At 40.4% G+C, this 23,263-nt stretch overlaps 1 protein-coding gene across 2 annotated transcripts in view; it reads right to left on the bottom strand.

The window, feature by feature from the left end:
* Window positions 1-22,880, bottom strand: part of rasa3 (RAS p21 protein activator 3) — a 50,823-nt gene extending 27,943 nt beyond the window's left edge. For both annotated transcript variants that reach the window (XM_040130075.1, XM_040130084.1), the window contains exons 1-4: window positions 22,653-22,880; window positions 6,776-6,893; window positions 3,168-3,271; window positions 1,424-1,518 (exon numbers count right to left, since the gene is read on the bottom strand). In XM_040130075.1, coding sequence (XP_039986009.1) covers window positions 1,424-1,518; window positions 3,168-3,271; window positions 6,776-6,893; window positions 22,653-22,707 — 372 coding nt within the window. In that variant the 5' untranslated portion in view covers window positions 22,708-22,880. The remainder of the gene's footprint in view (window positions 1-1,423; window positions 1,519-3,167; window positions 3,272-6,775; window positions 6,894-22,652) is intronic.
* Window positions 22,881-23,263: the final 383 nt, after the last annotated feature.

Here is a 23,263-nt window from a genome sequence, read left to right as displayed (position 1 = left end):
AACACTCAGTGATACCCTATTATTATTATTATTATTATTCAACAGCAAATCAAAAGCACAACCTGTGATCCAAACACATACTTCACCCTCTATCACAGCCAGCTGTCATTCATTCATGACAAGGGAGAATTTGGAAAATATAGTGATTTCGGTAAAAGCTGAGTGCTCACCCTTTGACCGGCCGATGACAAACTGAGCTGCGATGGGGGTGAATGCATCGGTTTTTACAGTATACACAGAGAGCGCCAGGTGACTTTGACCCTGCAGGCTCAGATGTTTCAGGTGCACACATGCTGTGTTTGTTTGGGTTCTGCCCTGCCTCAAACATTAACATGCAGACACACCATCAAAAATATACATCTGTGCATATGCTGTATGCAGGGGAAGTGTCTAGGGCTGGGTATTGTTAGAAGTTTTTTGATACGAGTCCATTTACAATACCTGAATTTCAGCACCAAAAATAAAAACAATACCTTTTTTTCCCCTGCCTTACTTATAGGGAATCCTTTTTTATCCTTTAAAAAAATACTGTGGCCACAAGTGACAATGACAAGATACCAGTAAATGCTAGAATGCAGAGTGACTGTCAGAAAGTCAGTAAGCAGACTCAGTAATGTCAGTTAAACTGCAATCTCATCTGAAGTTCGCTAACATTAGCTAAGCTTAGCCACCATAGGCTGGACCAAGTAAACCTGTAGGGTGTATTTTATGGTTTTGACTCATTTTTAGGAAAAAGAATGTGTTGATTCTTCTTTCAGAAGTTACATACTGTAAATTGTCATATAAAAGCCGGATTCCAATATTGGACAGCACAGACAAATAGAAGCTGGGCTCTACTAAAAAACATTGAGCGGGGTGGAATTACCTGTATCGTACTACAATTATTCACGTTAAATTCTGTACAATGCACATTTCCACAGCACTAATTTCATCAGTACTAGTATTTCATCCGTCATGTTTTTTTTTTTAACAGAAATTATTTTTTAATTAATTCCGGTTGTTTCTTCTTTGCCGTACTTCTGATCAGTGCTAAATTACCATCAACAAAACACACCACTTTTTTTCGCATTAAAAGCCTGCCTATAAGGGAAAGGCTATAAGATTTTTAATGTGAAAATTCTGGAGGACGTTTTTAGTTTCATTCATTGTAGCTTAACATTGTTTGAGTTAAAAGGCAAAGTGGATCACCTGACATGACTGTTGTTATACTGACGGAATTAGTGCCTTGGAAAATCATATAATACTGAATTTATCAAGGCAAGAGTAAACAGAGGAAGTTTTGAGTTTGCATTTTTAGGGGAAATTCAAAAAGTTCAAAGAATAAGGCAATTACACAAGGGAGCGCTTTGTTTTTGTGTGTGTGTGTGTGTGTGTGTGTGTGTGTGTGTGTGTGTGTGTGTGTGTATTTTCTCTCTGCACTGACCTGCACCTCTGAGTCAGCACTGACAGGTTGTAGCTGGAACCAGGTGTCTTTGCCATGATATTTCTGCAGGTCCTCTTTCTTCACTGCAACCTTGCCTATGCACATATTAACACACAACAAAGACAAATGAGATGAAAACATAGCACACTTTACGCTTCCTAAAATGCCTACGTGTTCAGATGCCCAAAAAACACCCACACACTCTTGCATGCCTGTTCATGTACTGTAAAGCCACAAGCCAGTCTCTTTCTAATGCATGGAGACACCTAGTGCAGAAATACTCAAAAAAGTGTGCTGTCAGTTGTCCGGAAATGACCCTGAAATCAGCAAGTTACACCCACAATCACCCACCCACCCACCCACACACACACACCCAGCCACCCACCCACACACACACACACACACACACACACACACACACACACACATACACACACACACACCTAAACAGGAGCAGTGGTAAAGTTTAAGGTACAAATTACACCCAAAGAAAGATTCAGTTTATGGTCAGTGGTCACAGGCAAATGCACAGACAAACAAATATAAACCCACCAATATGCAACTGACACACCTTATAAAACAGATGAAAGACATCCGCGCAAACAGACACAAACATTTTAAGTACTAGAAGTGTATAAAACGGCCATTAACTGCCACCAAAGGAATAATTCATTTTGTGAAATATGCTAGATGAGAAGATCGATACCACTCTCATGTGGCATCGTGGTACAAGAAGCTAAAGAACAAGCACTTGATTAGCTTGGCATAAAGATTCAAAACAGGGGGAAACAGTGAGCCTAGCCTTGTATGAATGCAATAAAATCCATACCTCACCTAAAAATATTTTGTTTGTTTAATCCACACAAAAATCAAAGCGAAGAAACACTTAATTTCTCGTATGCAACCAACTAGATATGTGTTAATTAAAGAGCTTTTTAGGTGCTGGAAGTGGATTTTGTTACTTTCAGACAGAGCCAGGCTACTAGTTTCCTGCTGTTTCAAGACTGCTACACTAAAGTAACTGCTGGCAAAAGCTTTTATTTACGATACAGACATTAAAATGGTATTGATCTTGTCATCTAACTGTTGGCAAAAAAGTTAATTAGCATATTTCCCAAAATCTTGAACTATCCCTTTAATAGTGTCCAGCAACTGGCAAACTGCAAAAAATGAATAATTAATGAATAAATCCCAAGGTGTGACCCAAATATCACTATTAATGTAGCAATAATCATTCTAATGTCTCCATCATTGCATATAGACCCCTTTAACAACTCATTAGATGAACTCAGAGATATGAAGGAAAAATATTAAAATATTAATGCTTTTATACACACACACACACACACACATATATATATATACACTTATATAAATACATATATACACACACACATAGAGTTTTGTTGCATTAAAAAAGTCTTTGGTTACAGGATATATTTGAAAAGACAGTGTGAAGTGCATCCAGACATTAAATGTTACATAAATTATAGAGTAAACATTAAAAAAAAATGTTGTTGTTTTATAACACAACAGCAATACTACTGCCTTTTCATAAAAGTATACGCCACCTGGCGTGCTTTAACTGCTGTAAAATCCCGGTGAAGTCTGTTGAGGCTTATTATTTCCCCTTCCAAACACTCACCATGAATCAAACAAAGTCTCGATTCGTCTTCCAAGCCGGGTTAGGGTTAGGTGTGACAACATTTAGAGTTTAAAACAGACAGAGCAGCTGTTTACTCACCGATACTGGAGTCCCTCCTGAACACGTCCCTGTCGAAGATGTAGAAGGAGAGGTGTCTGAAGCTACGTGGGATCTCACAGTAGAAGTCCTCCCCATAGAACGGACTGGTGGTGAGAGGAGACAGAAGGCAAACTGTGACTAGATACTCGTCTCGAGTATTCCCACAAACACAAATGTAGTTGTACATATTCCGCTTTTTCAAAAGAAGACAAGAAGGCATTTTGTGGAGAAAAAAAAAGGGGGAGGCCGTAACAAAATCCCCTGTTGAAATTAAGATACAAATTGTGTCAGAAAAATCCTTGTCCGAAATTTAAAAAAAAAAAAAAAAACCCTTTGAAGGCGCATCTATGTAACATGTTATGTGCAAATTCCACTGAAAAGAGATTAGAGCAGTACACAGATCTGAAATGTCAAGCCAATCTTATTTATATGACCCAAAATGAAAAATTTATGGGAGCACACTGCATTCCCTAAAGATGAAGAAACTGGAGACCTTATCTCCTAATTATGACTTCAGTGTCTCAAAATCATGCCTTACTGCCTCATAATTACAAGAAAATATTTCATAATAACTTTATTATAAGATACCAATCTCGAAATTATGAGATTGTTTTCAGATCCAGAGGGCACCAAATTTACAAAATAAGGTGCGCAGTTTTCTTTCTTTAGTGAATGCGATCTGCTTTCGTCTTAACAGTCTTTTGTGAAACACATTGTTGCAGACTGAGGTGTTCTGCCCCATCCCCAATACTTACTGAGCACTGGGCTCAACTGTAATTAAAAGCAGGCAGTAAAGTCATTTTTTAATTGAAAAAAAAATATATATATATTTTTTTAAATCAATACTTGGGTTTTTCTTTCAGAGTCCCTCTTATTTTTGTCCACAAGTAATTTGATATGACATGTTATAAAAAGACCACATGTTAGCTTGTCTATTAACACATTTTTGTATAGTGAAGAGATGCCCTGTCCACCCAGCTAATTACGGTATGATAATGAAAGTGTGAATAATAATCAGTTGTGTGATCGCCCTCCTGTTCTTGATCTCTCAATGACTGACTGGTTAATCTGTAAACTGTTCCTGCCTCTGTAACATTTTTTAGCATTGTCTGACTAGGTGTGTCTCGGTTATTAAAATAGTCAGGGTGTGAGTTTACTTTCACCTTGGCGCAAACATCACAAACCAAATTCTTTCATCACTCTTGCCAAAAGAGGATTGATTTTGCCGAATAGATGACATAAAGTAGAGACCACGCGTATCTACATCTTGCCACGAATCATGCGGACTCTGTGGCTTGTTTGCCTACAACAATAGGCCTGTTTGTGACCACTGGCTGGAAGGTCCACACACCGCCTCACTCTGCCTCACCTAAACGACGGCCATAGAAATCACGGCAATGAGAATCTCGTGAGCTGAGCCTTCAGGGCCGCTGCTAACAATTACTGACTTCCTCTGTTGCTCAGTAGACATAAAGACAGACAGAGGCACGTGTGCATGCAGGATCCCTAAATAAATGTAATTCGATTTCGTGCAGTAATGAGCTCTTCTTCATCCAGGCCTAGGAAGGTTCTGCTCAGCCATCCGCAGTCTTTGAGTAATGCTGTAACAGTATCTGCTGAGCATCTGAGTGAAAAAAGTGACATATTTTATGTTTTGATTAAATCTTAAATTTGCGTTACATTAACAGTATGTCCTTCATCTAATCCTACAGTGATGTAGCTAATTACATTTACTCAAGCACTGTGCTTAAGTGCAAATTTGAGGTACTTGAGTATTTTCTTTCCCTACTACTTTATACTTTTACTCCACTACATTTATTTGACAACTATAGTTACTAGTATATACAAAATTATACGAAATAAGTTTTGCATACTATATATGAGGAACTTATACAATATGATACTTTGTTATGAATTAAACTACCCAACAATATGAACAAGTAGAACTGAAAATTAGTCAACAACTTTTTTGTATGTTCAAGTAATTTTTTTAAAGCAAAAATGAAAAACACTCCATTGCTTCAGCTTCTCAATTGTGAGTATTTGTTGTTTTTCCTTTCAATTATTTTAATTTGTTTTTTAATAATTTTGAGGTTTGTACTATTGGTTGGACAAAAGAAGTATTGTGAAGATTCCACTTTGGGCTCTGGGCAATTGTGACAGCATTTCTCACTTTTTTCTGAATTCTCACAAACCAAACTGAGAAAAAATAATAAGCAAAAGTTAAAATTAGCTCCATCTGAATCAGCTACAACAATAAAATGGTGCTTCAGCATGAATATGTTTGTAATAATAACCCATTAATATCATTTATAATGCCACACATTTTATTAGTGGGTGACGTGTAATAAAAGTCACCACTGGGAACATTGAGATTATTATGATCAGCATTTTCAGCCAATTATAGGCCACCATAATGCCTGACATACTACATATCTTACATTTAGAATTACAGCATTTCGTGCTTTTATCAATGTAGACTTATGATGAAAGAAAATACTGGGATTTAGGGACGTTATGGGCAACATATGATAAATCTTTAAATACTTTAAATACTATAAAAGTTCAATTGCATCACTTCAGACAACAAACACCTTACAACCACAGCCGGACTGGCATGATACTTCCGGCCGGGAGTCTTATGTCAGCCCAGGCCAATCTCCACACACACAACAAACCATGTATGTTTATGCCAGTAACAAATCTTGTATTTTTATTACTACAAACAAAAACTGTTACAAAAACATTCAAAATATTTAAAAGCAGCCAAGTGTCTTCAGTCATGCACTTCCATATTTAAGGCAACAGGAATAAATATTTCTATGTATAATTTCTGTGCACTTGTGGAGTGTTTGTTTTGCACCTGGCATTTTTTCAGAGCTCTGATTGGACTTCTGTCGATCATCATGAATCTCTGGTAGCTCTGAGTAACTGAGTAACCTCCATAGCATGATTAAGTGCTGATGCCATTTACCAGCTTTTTAAAACACAAAATCAACTTGGGAAGGATAGGTACGTCGGTACGTCATGTTAACGTGGCGTTTTGTTTTTTTTTTAAACGTTTTACATGTCAGAGCGCCCCGGTAGCTGAATGGTTACAGTGCATGTCATGTAACCACAACGTTCACGGTTCGATTCCCTCTCTTTCCCCTTGTTCCCTTCTGCTTTTTAACTATCAACTGTCCAATAAAGGTGAAAAATAGCCACAAAAAAAAAAAAGGTGCTATATGTGAGTTTTTGCTATCGCTACATAGCTAACATTAGCATTAAAAGCTGTTTACTGCTCCAGATTGTTTTCACTTTTAATTTACCCATGTCATTCTGCCTTTCTAAGAATGGCCTGACCCTCTGGGCCAATCAACTGGCCAGAGTGGGCCTTATAACTATTTAAGACTGCGAACGATGAAATCAGCTCCAACCCAGCAAATAAAATTTTAAATCTTCCCATGCAAAAAGGCAGGGAGTAATATAAAGAAAAAGAGTTTACATTTTTATACCATATCAGCCTCGAGTTTTTGATTTGACCTTCATGACATGCATATTTCCGTATATACACACTGAAAGTATGAGAAACAAAAAGAGGCAGATGCCGAAAAAGGGTGGCGTACCAAAGTGATTTCTCGACGATCTTGGTCCTGAAGACCTCCTCTTGGTCCAGGTTGACAGTGCAGTAACAATCCCTCATCCTGTTTGGGCCTGGGTATGGAGGGATGTTTTTTGCTTCTCCTGCACAAAGAAAAAGAAGGAGAGAAAGGAGAAAGAAGAGAGTGAGAAATTATCATTGTTTATTTTTTATTAGGATCCCCATTAGCTGTTACAATGCAACATCTTCTCTTCCTGGGGTCCATTTATTTAGGAACGCCGTTGAAAGCAATAACAACAAAGTGTTTATTCAGGCATACTGCTATAAGTGATTACTTATTTAAGAACACCAAAAGCAGGCGAGGTTATTTTGTATTTAAAAAAAAAAAAAAGATTTATGTAAGGGAGGGCTATAATGAGCTTAACTCTTTTATTCTGGACACACACATAAAAATAACAATTCAACATCCAAAATGGCAATGAAAAGTGCTTGTGTGTGTGTGTGTGTGTGTGTGTGTGTGTGTGTGTGTGTGTGTGTGTGTGTGTGTTGTCAGATCTGTGAATGGAGGAATCTATGTGAAACATTTCCTGAATTCTGCTTATGCTCAATCTGTTCATCAAACGTGTATGACAGATAGCACTCCCTTTCACAAGAATGTTGTCCAACCACCCATCGAGACAAACACATGCATACACACAAACACACACAAACCACAAAGGTGGTGCTCCGGTCCCGCAGGAGCAATATATTCTCCTTTATGAGGCTGCGGATCCATGTTAATCCATGTTAGTCTATACTCTGTTGCTTATAATGTTTCTCCTTGCCCCGGGGACCCACAGGATTCTGTAGTCTACAGTTACACATGTGTCAACCCAACATTGTCACTGTTTGCTCCAATAACGCTCCATTATCTCCATGGGAATCTGATGCTACCATTAAGCTGACAAGCTGAGCTATGGCAAATCTTGTGCTGTTATTCCTTGGTTTAAACCAGTAACTTCTTTGCAGTCAAAGTATGAGTCAGTGGGTGGGTGCTGCTGTTCACAAACGGACACTTTTCTCTTTAAAATTTGATTCTCTACAACAGTGGCTCTCGACATTTTTGGTTTCAACCCCATAAAATTTAAATAATTAATCTACTTTTGACTATTCCTTCTTAAATTATTTAATTTTAAGGATTTTTAGAGGCCTGAAGAGGTAAAGTGTCCAGTATTTCACAAGAAAAGAAGCAAAAATCTGAGAAAAGTCAGGGAAAAAAAACATTAAAAAACATTAAATGCTTAAAATCTAAACTTTCAAGGCAAAGAAAAAGTTTCTGCTGCTGCACTGAGAAACCGTTAAACTATACTATGCAGTAGAACTCCCGGGCTACTTTGTGACACAGCACATGGCTGTTATACACACTGCAGTGTTTCACACCCTGCAGCCAACCCTGGAGGGGGGAAGGGGAGAAAGTTGACATTTGACACTGGATAACCAGCTGTAAAACAGCAAAATGGAAAGCTACCTTCAGATTAAGGAAGTCATTTTTCCTGTCAGTATATCTGCACATGAATGCAGCAGTCCCATTAGACTTTTCATTTAATTTGCACTCTCAACTCTAATAAATAGTAAAACGTCTTTTTTCTGCCAAATCAAATAAATTCTATGAATGGGAAACGCAACAATACAACCATCCAGTTCCAACAGTTTTTGTTTAAGATTTCACAAGAACCATAGTGGGGTCCAAAAGTCTGAGACCAGTTTCCCATTCACTTGAATGGTTTGAAATAGTCCATAACAAATGCACTATCTACTCCTGTTTGAGTAATATTTGCTAAAAACTACAGTGCCCAGTTGTTTTAGGAAATTACCTAGCTGCTTTTAAAAATGCACACATTTTGCTTAAGATTTACATTTTTGGTCAGAGCCAATGGGCTTGGATAAGTCTATGAGAAAGTATTAAGAGACGGACTACGGGTCATGTTATGCCCAATCAGAAGTAGTTCATATGAGGTCCAATGTTTATAGTTGATCTCAACAGCCACTCTCAAAGGCGGAGAGAAAATCCGGCCATCGTGGGGTGGGGGTAGACACATAATCGTTCAAATACAGGGATGACATACACTCCTGAAAGACATTCATAGCGTTCCACTTGGCTGTTCATATGAAAAGTGACAGACATCGTTGTGTCAAGAATGAAAAAAGGCGTTCAAACTTTCTCACCTCCACACAACTGGCCAATCACGGTGCGAAGTGGCTGTGAATGTTAGATTGTGGGTTTCAGAAAGGCACAAAAAAGGTTGGATGCAGTGCCCTAACCGGCGTCGGATAGTTATGGGGGGAGGGGATTTCCAAAGCTACGCCACCATCCAACAAGCACTTCTGGTAAAGCATACTGGCAGCCTAAAACGTTGCAGGACTTGTTGACAAGACGGAACTAAAAAAAATGCCAGACTTATCCTTTAAGCTCGCGCTGCCCTTCTACACAATGTGCTGTTGTTACTAGAAAGTTTTTGTAAAATATATTATTTAAAGCATGCCGAGACACACAGAGGTGATCAAGTGCTCGGTGTGCGGTTTGTAATAGAACGGAGTGTTATGTCTGCTTCTCTGGAGGCTGACTCATACACTATGTGGATCATTACACAACAATTACCAATACCAGCATTCATTCACAAATTAAAAAGACACCTGAGCTGTAAAAATGGCACACACACCACTGCTTCCATTTTTTTTCTCAGATTCTGTCTGTGTTAATGTGTGAGAGCAGAGCGATGATGTAAGTCTCTCTTATCTCTGTCTTTATCCCTTTATTTCCCACTGTTATTAGATCTCCCTCCTGTGTCCGCTTCTCTCTCATTTATTCTCCAAGATTTATTTTATCTCCCTCCTGTAATCCTCCGTATTCCCTGTGCGCTCTTGAATTTTCTCCAATCTCTGTTTTCCTCCCGCTCTCATTCATGACCTGTGAGGTCTCTTGATTGGATTGCACCATCCAGGTCATCATAGGAACCATGAGATTACAACGGCTTTCTCAGCTCTGTGTGTGTGTGTGTGTGTGTGTGTGTGTGTGTGTGTGTGTGTGTGTGTGTGTGTCTAATGACTCAACTTGTAACGTAAAAACAAATCTCTTGTGTTGCCAAAATCCGAGCTACTGGAGAGTGGAAAACATCTACGAAAAAGGAGATGACCACACAATTCATTTAAAGTTCATGTTCATATTTTAAGGCATCTACATAAATCACATACACACTCCAAGGTCTGTTCCAGTGGTTTAGCATGTGATAAAATAGTGTATTTTTGTTTACATTAACCAGTCCTGACCCCTCTCTAAACCTTTTTAGATTGATGAGTGCATTTTCTGCGTTTTTCCAGCAGCTAGACGTTTCAATTCATGCTAATACATCAACTCATAATCAACTCAAGACTTGAAAATTTCCAGGGATAATGTAGATAATCCATCACAGTGAACATCTAGATGTCTTCAATTTTGTTTTGTTTTTTGTTGTTGACGTGTAGTACTGCAGGTGAAAAGTTTTCAGATGTGAACATCAACATCTGAGAATTACAGACCAACTGATATTTATATATATATTTGCCTGAGCTGATGTTATTGGCTGATTTTACCTTGTCACAGATACATGTCATTATCAGCGTATAAGCTAACAAATTAGTAACAAAAAAAACTGCAATACAGTAATAATAAATATCATTTGTGAAATGTCACACTCATTATCATATCTTTGTCACAATACTGTAATTACCAAACTGAAGGGGGACACAAAAACACTGGCCAATATATTGTTAACAGACTTTTTAAACTATCTGTTGGGTTCAACTGAAAAGTGAAAGACAGGTTCGAAATAGCAATGTTGCTGATACAAGAAGCTACAAAATCCACATCATCCTGTAAATAAAATCCATGTCTGAGCAGCGTTGGGCAAGTTACTTGAAAACTTCAAACTGCATTACTGTGCAATGATAACATAATGTCTTGTTTTGTTTGACCAACAATCTAACAAAGCCTAAGAGTCCAAAAAATTCCCAAAGGTATTCTGTTCATAGGGATATATGACAAAGAAAATCTGCTAATACTCTCATTCGAGAGCCTGAAACTAGAGAATCTTTGGCGTTTTTTGACCTTCCTTCTCAAGCATTTTAGATAGATAAAATGCTTAGAAAAGTCTCCTCAGTAATATCAGAAATATGCCATCTGTAGTTATTAGGCTGAAAGATTTAAATCCACCAGTAACATCCTTCAAGCAGCATCAGCCCAGTCATTACCACCATTACAGAAACAAGGGTGACATCTTGCAGCTTCCTGTTTGGGAGAGGAGGAAGTGCTGGACAGTTGTCTTATATTTCTGGATGAGTTGATAAGAAGCAGCCACTGGAGAGTTTGTCAGTTTAAGGGAATTTTACAACAGCGGTGAGGGGTGGAGTATACAAGCTTTGTGTTTATGTCTGATGGAGAGAGAGTCTGTTGCAAAAGAAAAGCCTCTCCAGTCGTTACTGGGTCATTACGAGGCAAGAAAACATCTGAAAACGCCCAATTTGACTCCTATAAACAAGAGCATACCTCCAGGCTGTTTTTTTTAAACTGATCGAGGAAGATGGCACACAGATGCCACAATGACTGCAACTTCTCCTCGGACTTGAGCAGTGAGGACAGTGAGGAGGAACGTTGCCATTCTGAGCTTCGAATCCATCCTGCTGAGGATGTTTTTGATGAGTAAGTGAATTATTTTACCTCCGTCAACTCTGCACAGGCACAGCACATCATATCGCTTTCTATAGCGACAACTTCTGTCATAAAGCAGCTAAAGCGGCTGCAGCGGCTGTAAATGATCGAGATACTTGTAAGTATGTTTCATGGCTGCTGTAATGTGTAAATGGCGAATTGTATTTATTTATTTTACAGAACATTGCACCTGCATGGAAAAAATGATGGTGTCAGCCACCGTCATGGAAGACGGTAAGTGATGGTGATGCCGTTCCACCACCGCCGTGGTTTCCTCCTGCAAGGGAGCCTGGTGTGCACCAGGGAAAGCCACACTCCTCTGAACCCTTTCAAGTTGTTCTTTTCAGAGGATGCAGTGGAAACACTCAGCTGGAACACGAACAAGCAAGCGGCCAGGAACACAGCCAGAGGTGCAGAGTGCAGATGGATGCATGTTGGAATTGCTGAAATTCAGAGATACACTGGACTGGTATTCTACATGGCATCTCTTCCATCCTTTTCCCGCCACAGGCGATGTCAAGGGACTGATACCGGACCACATCCTGGAATGTACACCTGAGCGAAATCCAGACAGGGTGGACAGACAGAGCCCCTAACCAGTGATGGAACACAACAAGCTCCTGGGAGGTGCGGATTTGTCAGACCAGCTGATCCAGTATTTCACAACACAGCACAAAACCTGGCGTTGTGGGGGCAGAGAGGGCCACAATGACATTCCAGACTGATGGGGAGGGGTACTGTTTACAGTGTGTTGACACCTAGTTCATCGATATTCATTGTGTAGGCCACTGGCCAAAAAAAAAAAAAAAGTACTGTCTCTCACAAAGTTCTCACACTTCAGTAGTCAAACCACATGAAATTTCTTAATGATTTAATCACTCATGTGTAGCCAATACCTACAGTATGTTTAGAAGGTTCAGAGCTCAAGCATCTTGGCCAGAAATGTTTATAATGTGTTTTTTTCAATGAAAATAGGTTTTTGAAAAGTGTATATTTACAGTTGATCAAATAGATCAATAACATTCTTACTGCTCTCAGATTATTGGTGCCGAGTTTGTGCTTAATATAAGCATATTTAGCACTTTGGGACCAATGTTTTTTAGATAGGTGAAATACATAAAAACGTCAAGGCGTGTCAAAACTACCTCAAAAGTGACTGAGAGGCCTCAGACTCCAGAGGGTTAACCTGATTTCACTTTCCTCTATTTCTGGTTGCTTCCCTTTTTTTATCTCTCCCTCTCCAGAGGGGTGCGTTTTCTCTCCTCAACATTCAAAACAAACATAAAATAAAAACAACAACAACAGCAGCAGCAGCAGCAGCAGCAGCAGCTTTCTCTTTTCATCAAGCATCACTGCAGCTGCCCTTGGAGAATATCTTGCCCTAGTATCTGAGCAAAACAACACAGTGCAAAGACACTCTTGGCACGTGTGTGTGTGTGTGTGTGTAAGCACTGTGTGGTGTACACGCAAAAAAAACAGAGGGAGGCAGTGGGCAGAAATGCAGAGAAATAATGGTGACAGGAACACCCCAAAAAGGGCGAGAGCGAACAGGAGCAGATCGACACATCAAAAAAAAAAAAAAAAAGGTCGACTCCCCACCTCATTCCTGCAGAGGAAGGACGGAGAACGGCAGAAATGAGGAAGCATAAGTGATTGAAACAACGTAATGGACGCACTGAGCATGTTGCTTTGTTCCTCTTCCTCCTCCATTGACTAGTTTCAGTCGGCAGCAGTTACAGCTCGACTCATAATCTTCCGTGAAATGAAGACATTCGAGGAAACACAGGCGAGAATGCTCTCAGTGGCTATATACTCGACAAGCAGGCCTGTGAAACAGAGGCTGTAAGGAAAGGAAGAAATACAAGCAGAGTATTCAATCAAGGGCGAGAGACGAGGAAGACTGCAGAGTGAGAGAGAGAGAGAGAGAGAGAGAGAGAGAGAGAGAGAGAGAGACATCAGCCAGATAGAAAACTGGAGAGCGGTTAGCTTTGGAGAAAGCTACAACAGGAAATGAGATGAGGAGAAAGGAATTTAGACTGGATCCAAGATGTAGTTTAAAAGCAGCGAACAACCCAGTTACCCCTGAGAGTGTGTGTGTGTGTGTGTGTGTGTGTGTGTGTGTGTGTGAGGCAGAGACAGACACCATGGGAAAGGAAAGGAGTGAAAATTGTGAAGCACAATATATTATCCCATTATGTTAATGCTCAGTTTCTGATGTTTTGATGTAGAGAGTCAAAACATGAAGTGAAACAAAACTTTAAGTCATTACTGTTTTTCTGGAAATGACTAAACACAAAACATTAAACCCACTCACTCTCTCACACACACAAACACACACACACACACACACACACAGAGGCCTACTCTGTGGATATTCACAGCAGTGGCTTTGATCCCACAGTAAAACATTTCTTTATCACTGAAACTAGGGCAGCAACACACAATTATTATTATCTGATTACTAATTTACTCTTTAAATGTCAAAAGATACCTATGACAACTCTCAGCACGAACAGTGATCAGATCTCACGATCAAAGTCCTAAAGGGTTTCTCCTATGATACCGCACTGTCATAACATTGGGGCACTTGTGAGAGACAGATTTAAAACAAGATAGGATCAAATCTGTGCGGCAGACAACTTGATATATTGACTTTTTACACAACCTGCCTGATTAACACACACGTCTTTCAAACTCAGACCCAAATCATCACTGGGCTGTGAGGCAATTTTGCCGTAACAGCCACAGTCAGAAATGTGACTAAATACGAAATGCCATGTGAAACCCAGTGGCCCAAAAAGACTTCTTTATACAGAAAAATACAAAAAAAAGATAAAATGGCTTAAAAACTGTGAATTAATCTTTGACGTGATTCTCCGTATTCTCAAATTTGAGCCATTAGGTCCAATTACAATGTAAAAGTCTGGACAAGTAAACTATTTTCATTCGCAGGAAGCCACTTGGCTCAGTCAGAAGGATTCTAAGATCACGTTCGACCGATGGTAGCCCTGTGGGAAAAAATGCAGCCCTCTCAAAGCGCTGTGTTGGCCAATCAATTCCATTCCACTCCTGGTTAATTACTTTGTAAGGTGAAAAGTTTGTGATCGACAAAGGATTATACAGCTGCCACCATTAAAACTTTCCAGAGGTGTAAATCCTGTCTTTTGTACAGTGTTATGGCATCTGAGTTACTCAAAATGGAATTTCTGGATCGTATTTCATGTCTCACCGGTACCAAACAACATGCCCCCACCAACGCAGCCCCCTCTGCTGGTTAAATGCAGGGTTATTTTCGGTCCAAACCCCTGCCAATGCTCATTCTATATGTGGGCCCTAAAAATACAGAATCCTGCCTCAAAATTGTTTTCTGCTCATGTGCCCAGTGAGCAGCTTTCCCTGAAATGAATGGGGCACCATCTTGTATCCAGTTCTCTTAATACCTCAGTGCTCCCACACTCCCAGTTTGTAACTCGAGTTTTCCATTGAAATCTGAAGACCAAACCTTTACGCTGTACTCCCCATTACGAGTAACGTGATCTTTATGTGTAAAACTGTTGGAGTGCCCCTTTAAAGTTGATTATAACAGCCAAAAAAAAAAATCCCCAAATAATTAGTTCTATAACAATATGAAAATGCGCAAATGGAAGGAAATGTTTGTATTTGTGCATTAAATGCAATAATCCAAGGTGAACACTCACCGAGACCCCAGCTCAGAGAATAAACACGAAGCCACCGAAATGAGCATTAGACCGATGTCAAAAATATACAATGCCATCACCGAAAAATACCTTCACCACTTTGAAACTACTACAGCTCATTTCGAAACCCAGCATCACCGAAAACCCTCTACAACCCAAGTTTCCTAATTCAGTCCTTTTAAGGAAAACGGTGGCCAGCTTGCATGTCAGTTACAGAGAAGTCAGATAGTGGCAATGTTTCACTACTGCAGCAAATTACTACTGCAGGGTAATCCAATTCTGCTCCGTCCACTTATGTCACAATTTTGCAAAAGCAGCTCAAAACACAGCTTCAGGCAGAGCAACAGCATGAGATGGTGGGGGACAAAACTACGAAAAACTTTTTACTGTCACCTTTCAAGCTTGCATGGGCTTGAATGTTTGACTGAGAAGACAGAGTTTGGGCGGACTGTAAGTAGCATAAAAGGTCAGATAAAAAAGACCCCAGTCTATTTGATATGATGTACTGTATATCACACACGCAGCATAAAGTGAATCCGCTGGTTTCATTCTTCACCGAAGTTACATTTACATCTGAGACTGAGCCACACATTCAAGCCCGGGACACTACATTTTTTTAGGCTACAACATAACATTAAAATCATGCAAGCATCGTTGAGAAACATCTCTCTAAATTTGAATTAAACATCTTTAGAAAGTCTGGGATCCTGACTACAATTTATAATAGTGCTCTCAGCACTATTTGAAATAATGAAGACTATATCAAACACAGAACGAAGGACTCTCTTCGGATGAAGCAAAAGACATCAGGAATTAGTAATCTACACATTCCTTGTCAGTGTCAGTGACTTCTCTGGTTTAACAGCTGGTTTGGTTTATTAGTTGGTCACAAGCAGCAGCAGTTGGTAGCAGTTGGTACAGTCAGCACCAGCCTAACACTTTTAAATGCAGTGCTGCTTGTCCCAAATTGTCCACCAGGAATAATAACCCCACACTGAAACCAGCTGAGCTGCTGAAGTTTCCACACAACCACAACAGTTGCTGTAGCAGCATGAGGAGAAAAAAAAATGGGAGTTTACATTTACAGGTTGGCTGTGCTGCACACCACAGTCTCTGTGATAAACCAGTATTCGGTTACTGATCAAACTCACTCTCTGTCTGGTGCAGCCTAGAGCTAATGTTCACACAGATTCGTTAGTCTCAATGGAAAACGAGTAAAACTAAAATACACAACCACAAACATACACACGGGCATATGCAGTGAAGTTACACTGTACAGGGACAATCAGCTTTATAATTTGCCCAAAGGTTAGAAATCAGGGGCAAAAAACCTGGTATGTTCACTCAGGATGTGAGTGTAATGTTTCAAACCGGAGTGGTGTCACGGTGGAGTGTAGTTACAAGTTCAAGTAGAGGCTGAATTGACAGAGCTGGTTTCACAGTTTTCAATGGCCTTTATGTCCTGGACAAGACACAGTTTGACCTCAACACTCCCTCCAGCCTTTTTGCCAATTTACATAATTCTCAGAATACTCTATTTATTTATCTGACATCTAGAAAAAACAATTAAAGAAAAATAAATAAGTAAAATAAAGGTCAGCTATGGTATCTTTTGCAAGCACAGGAAAGGGAGAGTAAGTGGGGTGTAAGTCCCTGTAATGTGGCAAGCTGACATTGCTGGTGTTGCCAGAGGAGAGAAACACTGTTGCAAAACCTGATTTAATCATCATGCGTGGAGCCATTTGCTACAGAAATGAGTTTTTGAACCACTTTCAGTTGCAGTAATTTTGCTTTTTCATAACATGGAAACTTCTCCTGACACTTCTTGACACTTGAATTTCCCTCTCTACTGTACAGCATGGTGCATGTTTTCAAGCTTGTGTCATTGTCAGCAGGTAGAGGTCATCCCAGGGAGGGATCAAGTCAACTTCTGTCATGGGGCATCTGAAGGACATCCTGAAGGAGCAGCACTCTGGGTGAGCTCTCCAGCCCTTTATTTACCCCTGCTGACCCTGCATGCTGGGCCTACGGTGATACTTCCCCACTATTACTAATACTGTGTTCTGATGGAGAGCACATTACTAAGTGCAGGAAGAGCTGCTGTAACCAACCCGGATTATTCCACCAGCCTAAAGATGCATGGACCAGAACACGCTCTGCGTCTAAACAGTCAACACAGATGTTTACAGCAAACTACTTCCCAGAGAGCTGGCCTTCTAGGACAAAATGGAGAACTTGGCGTGTGTGTGTGTGTCATATATATATATATATGTGTGTGTGTGTGTGTGTGTGTGTGTTTGTATGTATGTGCATTAATATGTACACATTAAGGGTGGTGTGACTACTTCCCACACACAACTTCATACACCCATAATATAATCATAGCCTCATATGCCGCTCTTTATTCTTCTTAACAAATAAAATGGAACCTGAAGCCTTCACCTAAACAAGAGCGGGAGTCCTCCAAACAGTCAAAGTGTTTCTAAAACATTCCTCCCCTCCCTCTCCCCGTATCTCTGTGTCTCCTATTCAGTCTGGACAGGAGGAAGTTTGGGAACCTCTGTTGGCCAGCTGTCAAGGGAAGGAGGGGGGCCTCTGTCACTACAAACCAAGTTTTCCCTCCCAGGCTCAGCCCGGCCTGAGTCATCCAGCCTGTGCCGCCTAACTTCAGCCACCCACTCCCTTTTCCTGGACCCCGAACACTTTACCTCCTCTACACAATATGTAATCTAGTGTTTCCTTCACTGTGGTCCACTCAGTGTTGAACAGTGTTTCCACTAAGTCCAAAATCACAGTTGTATTGTTACAGCATGCTGCTGCACCAACACTAAAAGGCACAATGCAGATCGAGTAGCTTATGAGGAGAACTGATGCCAGACGGTGCCATGTGTAGTGGAGATCTACTCTCAGGTCAATCCAATAACGTATCCTTGGCCGTATCACCTGGTGCGAGGCACAGACTGAACTCTGGACGGATGTAACCCTTTCACTTAGGATTAAACAGTAAATTGTAATTATCCAGAGACAGCACTGCTGCAGCAAACTCTTACTGTTTGCAAATGCACCAACAATAACATTTTTTTATTTCATTGTGCCACAGACAGTTCTAGTATGTCACCTAGAATATTAAATTAACCCCTCAACATTTCCCCTTTTCTCCATAAGTAGCTTTAAAGCTGCTGTAATATAATGTGTTTATGTTAACAATATTTTAACAATATATTTATATTTTAGCAGCTTTAAGCTAAACTGTTTTGGTTTCGCGGCCTACAACTTTACTGTTTTAGTTCATTCCCACTGCTCTCAGCAGCATCATACAGCAAACGGTTTTCAGCGAAAAAACAAAAACAAAACTCTAATAACCCACTGTACACAACCCACCCAGCACCAAAAAGTACACAGACAATGTATCGACCAGCTGGTGAACATACTGGAGCATTAAGCAGCTAAAGAGCCAGATGTCGATGCCGAAACACAGCGAAAAGAGAGCGAATATTGGACTTACATTCATCAGGTGGCTGGACACACAACTCCATATGAATGTTAATGATGCTGCATATCTGTTTCATGTACAGATTGGCAACCGTTTGCTAACAAGTTCACCACATCAACTTAAAAGGTGATAATATGCCAAAGTTGTGTGTCTATATGATTTCCACTGCCACAAAGTGGCTAAAAATTAGTTGTTGGAGGTTTAAGGATATAAAATAATTTTATTCCATATTATCTGACGGTATTATATTGTTTATATCCTGTATCTGCTTCTTCCAACCCTTAAATTAATCCATATGAGGCTTACAAGACTCCGTGCTTTTATGGCTGCACCGTTCCATCAAATGGAAATATTGTTGATGTCTTGTGGATCATTTTATACACATTTCCCCACTGGGTATCCTTGGAAACTGTAGGATCTCTACTTTAAAATGAAATGTGCCCTATGGAGTTTTCTTGTAAACAAACAAAAGTCATGTGTATCCTTGAGGTGTAATGAACATCTTGAATGCATTTCCTTCCTCATAAAATATTTGGAAAAATTATTTTTTGGAATATTTTAAAATCCTGTATGGTTTATATCCATGTTCGCTAGTTTGAGGTACTCTTCTCCCCTGCCTTTGTTGGCCCGCTGTTATGTTTGTCGAGGCGCTAGATCAGCGGAATAGTGTGAAATCAAAAAAAAAAAAATGTGACATGCGCTTCTTGTGTGTATGTGCATGGGCATCACCATGCGTGTGTGTAATGTAAACCCACTTGGCTGCACAGAATGAGCTTGTAATCACTGATTTACTGGCAGTGGCATTTAAGATGTTAAAGTAAGTTATTTTTTTATGCTTTTCTTTGAAGGAGTGTTCGGTAAATATTCTGATGTGTTTACCAGAACACTGATCTATCCAGTTCAAACTATGTTTTGACAGAGACGTCAAAGGCACATATGTTCTTGTTAGTTAGTGCAAAGTCCCGACTCCAGCTGTGCCACTGAGAAGTCCTGTCTCTCTGAGCACTGACAGACGAAGCACAGTCCGCTCTGTCCCTCACTCTGTGTCTCACTACATCTGCTTTGTATTAGCTTGTTGCCATGCAGGAAAAAACACAATTCTTTTGTAGTCTATCCCAGCCAACCAGGAAGTGAATTGGGGGTAGTTTCCTGTTTCCTGTGTTCTCCAGACAGCACAGACTTGGGCACAGTAGCCCTGTTCGGTTTCCGAAATTCATGTGTTCCTCCAGGAAACTGAGAGTAGTCATCACCTGGCGGAGCATAACAATAATAAACTCTCTCTCTCTCTATCTCTCTCTCTCTGCTACAAATATGTGGCAGATTTTCGGCTCTGAGTCATCAGCCAACCACAGCCTCACGGCAAAGGACAAGACTTTGATGAAAACAATGTGATGCAAGGGTTACATAGACGTTACTGGGAGCAGAGTGCCATGGGGATCAGACTGACAGCGAGTGCCACTGCCGCTAGGTAACTACACAGTGTAAATTCAACTGTCATCGCTGCGTGACATTACAGCAGGACAAACTCTCTGGAAACTCAGAGTTTGGAAGTGACGACAACATGAATGTTCTTCACGAACGTCAGTAGGCTGCAAATAAAAAGTCATAACATACTAAGGGAGCTTGTAAACCGTTGTAAAATGTTTTTCTAGTTAACATAATGGCTTTTTGCCGGCGGAGGGATGTAACAAAATACATTTACTCATGCACTTCAGTGTTTCCGCTAGGAATTTTCTCAGCAAAAGGGGTGGGGTGGGTTGCTCGGGTCTGGTCGGTGAAGTGAGCCCGGTCCCGTAAAACACACACAGCAAGCTATCATGTGCACACAGAGGGGGCCTGTAAAGTGACTGACGGGGCCGGTAAAAACTTTCTGGATTTCAGAATAGTCATCATTTTTTCTGATGATCCACAAATTGACCAACTACAACACTATGATGTTATTTACATATTAATGCATTGGTACTAAATCAGTCGTGTATAATGTAATAGTATATAACACTCACAGGGGTCAGTGTTTTTACTGTTGATGAGTACACTTCAAGTACATTTTGGTCAGGATACATCTGGACTTGTACTTGTAACAGGGTATTATACTTTACAGTGTAGTAACTGTACTTTTATTTACTAAAGGATCTGAGTACTTTCTCTACCAATGCATTTTTCGCAGGTTTAAACAGGTTTGTTTCTTGGAAAGATGTTCGAGACAGAAAGAGGTTTTTCAGTCTTCATTCACCGTAGGAACTCAATGCTGCTGGATGACTGAACATTCATTCAGAAAGCGCAGCAAACTAATGAGGCCTTTGTGATTTAAATATTACAACTCTCGCTGGAGTTACAGGTCTGAGCATATTATCTCACTGGGGCTGGGCTATTTGATTAACTCAACTCGGGGTGGTTCTCTCTCCAGCTGTGTTGCAGGGACTCTGCAGCCAATTTTAACAGCAGGTAGGGAGCTTAAAAATACAGCCTAACTTTGTATATCAGCTCCACTGAAAAAAAAGGGGCCACCGGAGTGTTGCCATCAAATGCTGGCTGGCATCACCCCGCAGCCCCACAGCTTGTATGTGTGTTTGTTGTCATTTTTTCCTCTGCTCATCCCTTCTGTCGCATGTTTGGAGTCAAAACAAACCGGACAGCACAGCCAGGATGAAATGGGTGCCAGATGTCAGTGAATAAGAAAGGAGACAGTCCCAAATGTCCCAGAGTGATCAGAGATAAAAGTTAGAGCACAGACAGGAAATGACTGTTTGCTTTGAATGTTTTGATATTAAATAGGCAAAAATATATGAGCATGTTGTCAAACATGCCAGACAGCAGCATTTTAGTCTTCTTCCCCTAACAAAATTAACACTATCGTGTTTACTAGAAAAGGTTAGTTGAATAATCGATCAAGAGACTGACCGAAACTTATCGTTTAAACACGTTTCCAAGCAAATTCTCTGATTCTCATTTCTCAAATATGCAGATTTGCAGCGTTTGTTGGTTTTATGTCACTTTGAATTTAAAATCTTTGGCTTTTCGACTGTTTGTTGGAGAAAACGTGAATCAACTAATCAGGAAAATAATCTTCAGAATAATTGATAATGAAAATAATAATTAGTTGTAACCCTAACTTTAATATTGTACATGATAAGACTGTCTGTGTGACTTAAGAATAAGCTTGACCTTGTTTTTCTTTCCTATGTTATAGGATTATCACCTCTTTTCTAAACAGTTATCACAATTAGCAATATCTATTGTAATCTGTGAGATACATGTGGTTATGTACAGTAATGTAAAGTGTCCATTATGTAATTACTACAGTTTGACTTATGATCAGGGAAATTCATTTCTGGTACAGGCATAATCATTTCTGAATTGCCCTGAAGAAGCACACACTGCAAACTGAGCCCGCTCATGATTGCATTCACAAGACAGGCATGCACCATATGCCGCCTACAAACCAGGGGTACCCACTGGAGATCAGCTAGATATCTAAATATAGAAATCTGGGCTAACAATCAATAGCTAGACAGTCAAACATAAAGCTGTTTGGAGGGGGGAGGACCGAGGGAGAAGGGGGCGCAATAGCTTGAATGGGTGGCTGCGGCGGAGGTTTGATCTGAAGTGTACAGAAAACGCATCTGGATGTTTGCAGCTGTGGAGTCTTTATGTCGCACAGTCTGATAAATATCCGCCAGCCTGTTCAGATCGATTCAAGTCTCCATACGTAGACCTCTAACAGACATGATTTGGATCCTAATGCCAGCTGCCAAATTCCCACAATTTCTCACAACGCAGTAAGAATCTCTCCATTGCTTCCCTCCACATATTCAGTTTTACAGTTTGTGCCCTAGAGGCAAATGTGTGATTTGAATTACAATAACAGGCAGAACAAGACAGATCTTGGTCCCTCCAGCTCCAGCCCTCACTGCCTGCCTGCTTGGCCCGTTAATATGGAGCCATCCATTGAGGCGCTCAGACTGGGGGTAGGGATTTTTCTTCTTACCTATTTTTATTTTAACGCTCTGGAAAACCCGGAGACCTTCCTCTTCTACCGCCATGCTTCGCCGTGGTTCTTTCCCTTTAGACGACTAAATAAAGACAGTCCCCCACGGTGGTCGGTTCTGGCCTCTCCAGCGCACGGATATTCCAGGGGTTTTGCACATCTATGCGCTCCGCACAGCGATCATACTCCGGCTCGACCACTGCCGCTGCTGGCTGGTTGGGCACAAGCGAGCAGCTCCGGCGTCAGTCCTACAGAAGCAGCAGCAGCAGCAGCAGCGACGGAAACAGCGCCAGTGGAGGTGGAGCTCCACGCAACACCGCCCACGCATGGGTATGGAGGGTGATCCTTGCCGGACAGAGAGAGGGGGGGGGGGTTGGTGTCATTGAGGAAACTGAAGACAGCCGAAGTCCTGGCCACTTTCTAAACCAGGCACTGAGTGAATTTAAATGTGAATTAATAATAATAATAATAATAATAATAATTCAAGTTTAACACAAATTGCCAATGAATTTGTAAAATTGTTCTGAGATCGATGGACATATAAAATTGACTTTTTTATACTGTACTGTACTGTAAATCACCTGCCCTGCATTCTCCTTTGAGAAAAAAAT

Source organism: Xiphias gladius, chromosome 1 (genome assembly GCF_016859285.1).
Source record: "Xiphias gladius isolate SHS-SW01 ecotype Sanya breed wild chromosome 1, ASM1685928v1, whole genome shotgun sequence".
NCBI lineage: Eukaryota > Metazoa > Chordata > Actinopteri > Istiophoriformes > Xiphiidae > Xiphias > Xiphias gladius.
The sequence above is the reverse complement of the archived record's forward strand: the minus strand, read 5'-3'. Positions and strand labels throughout refer to the sequence as shown.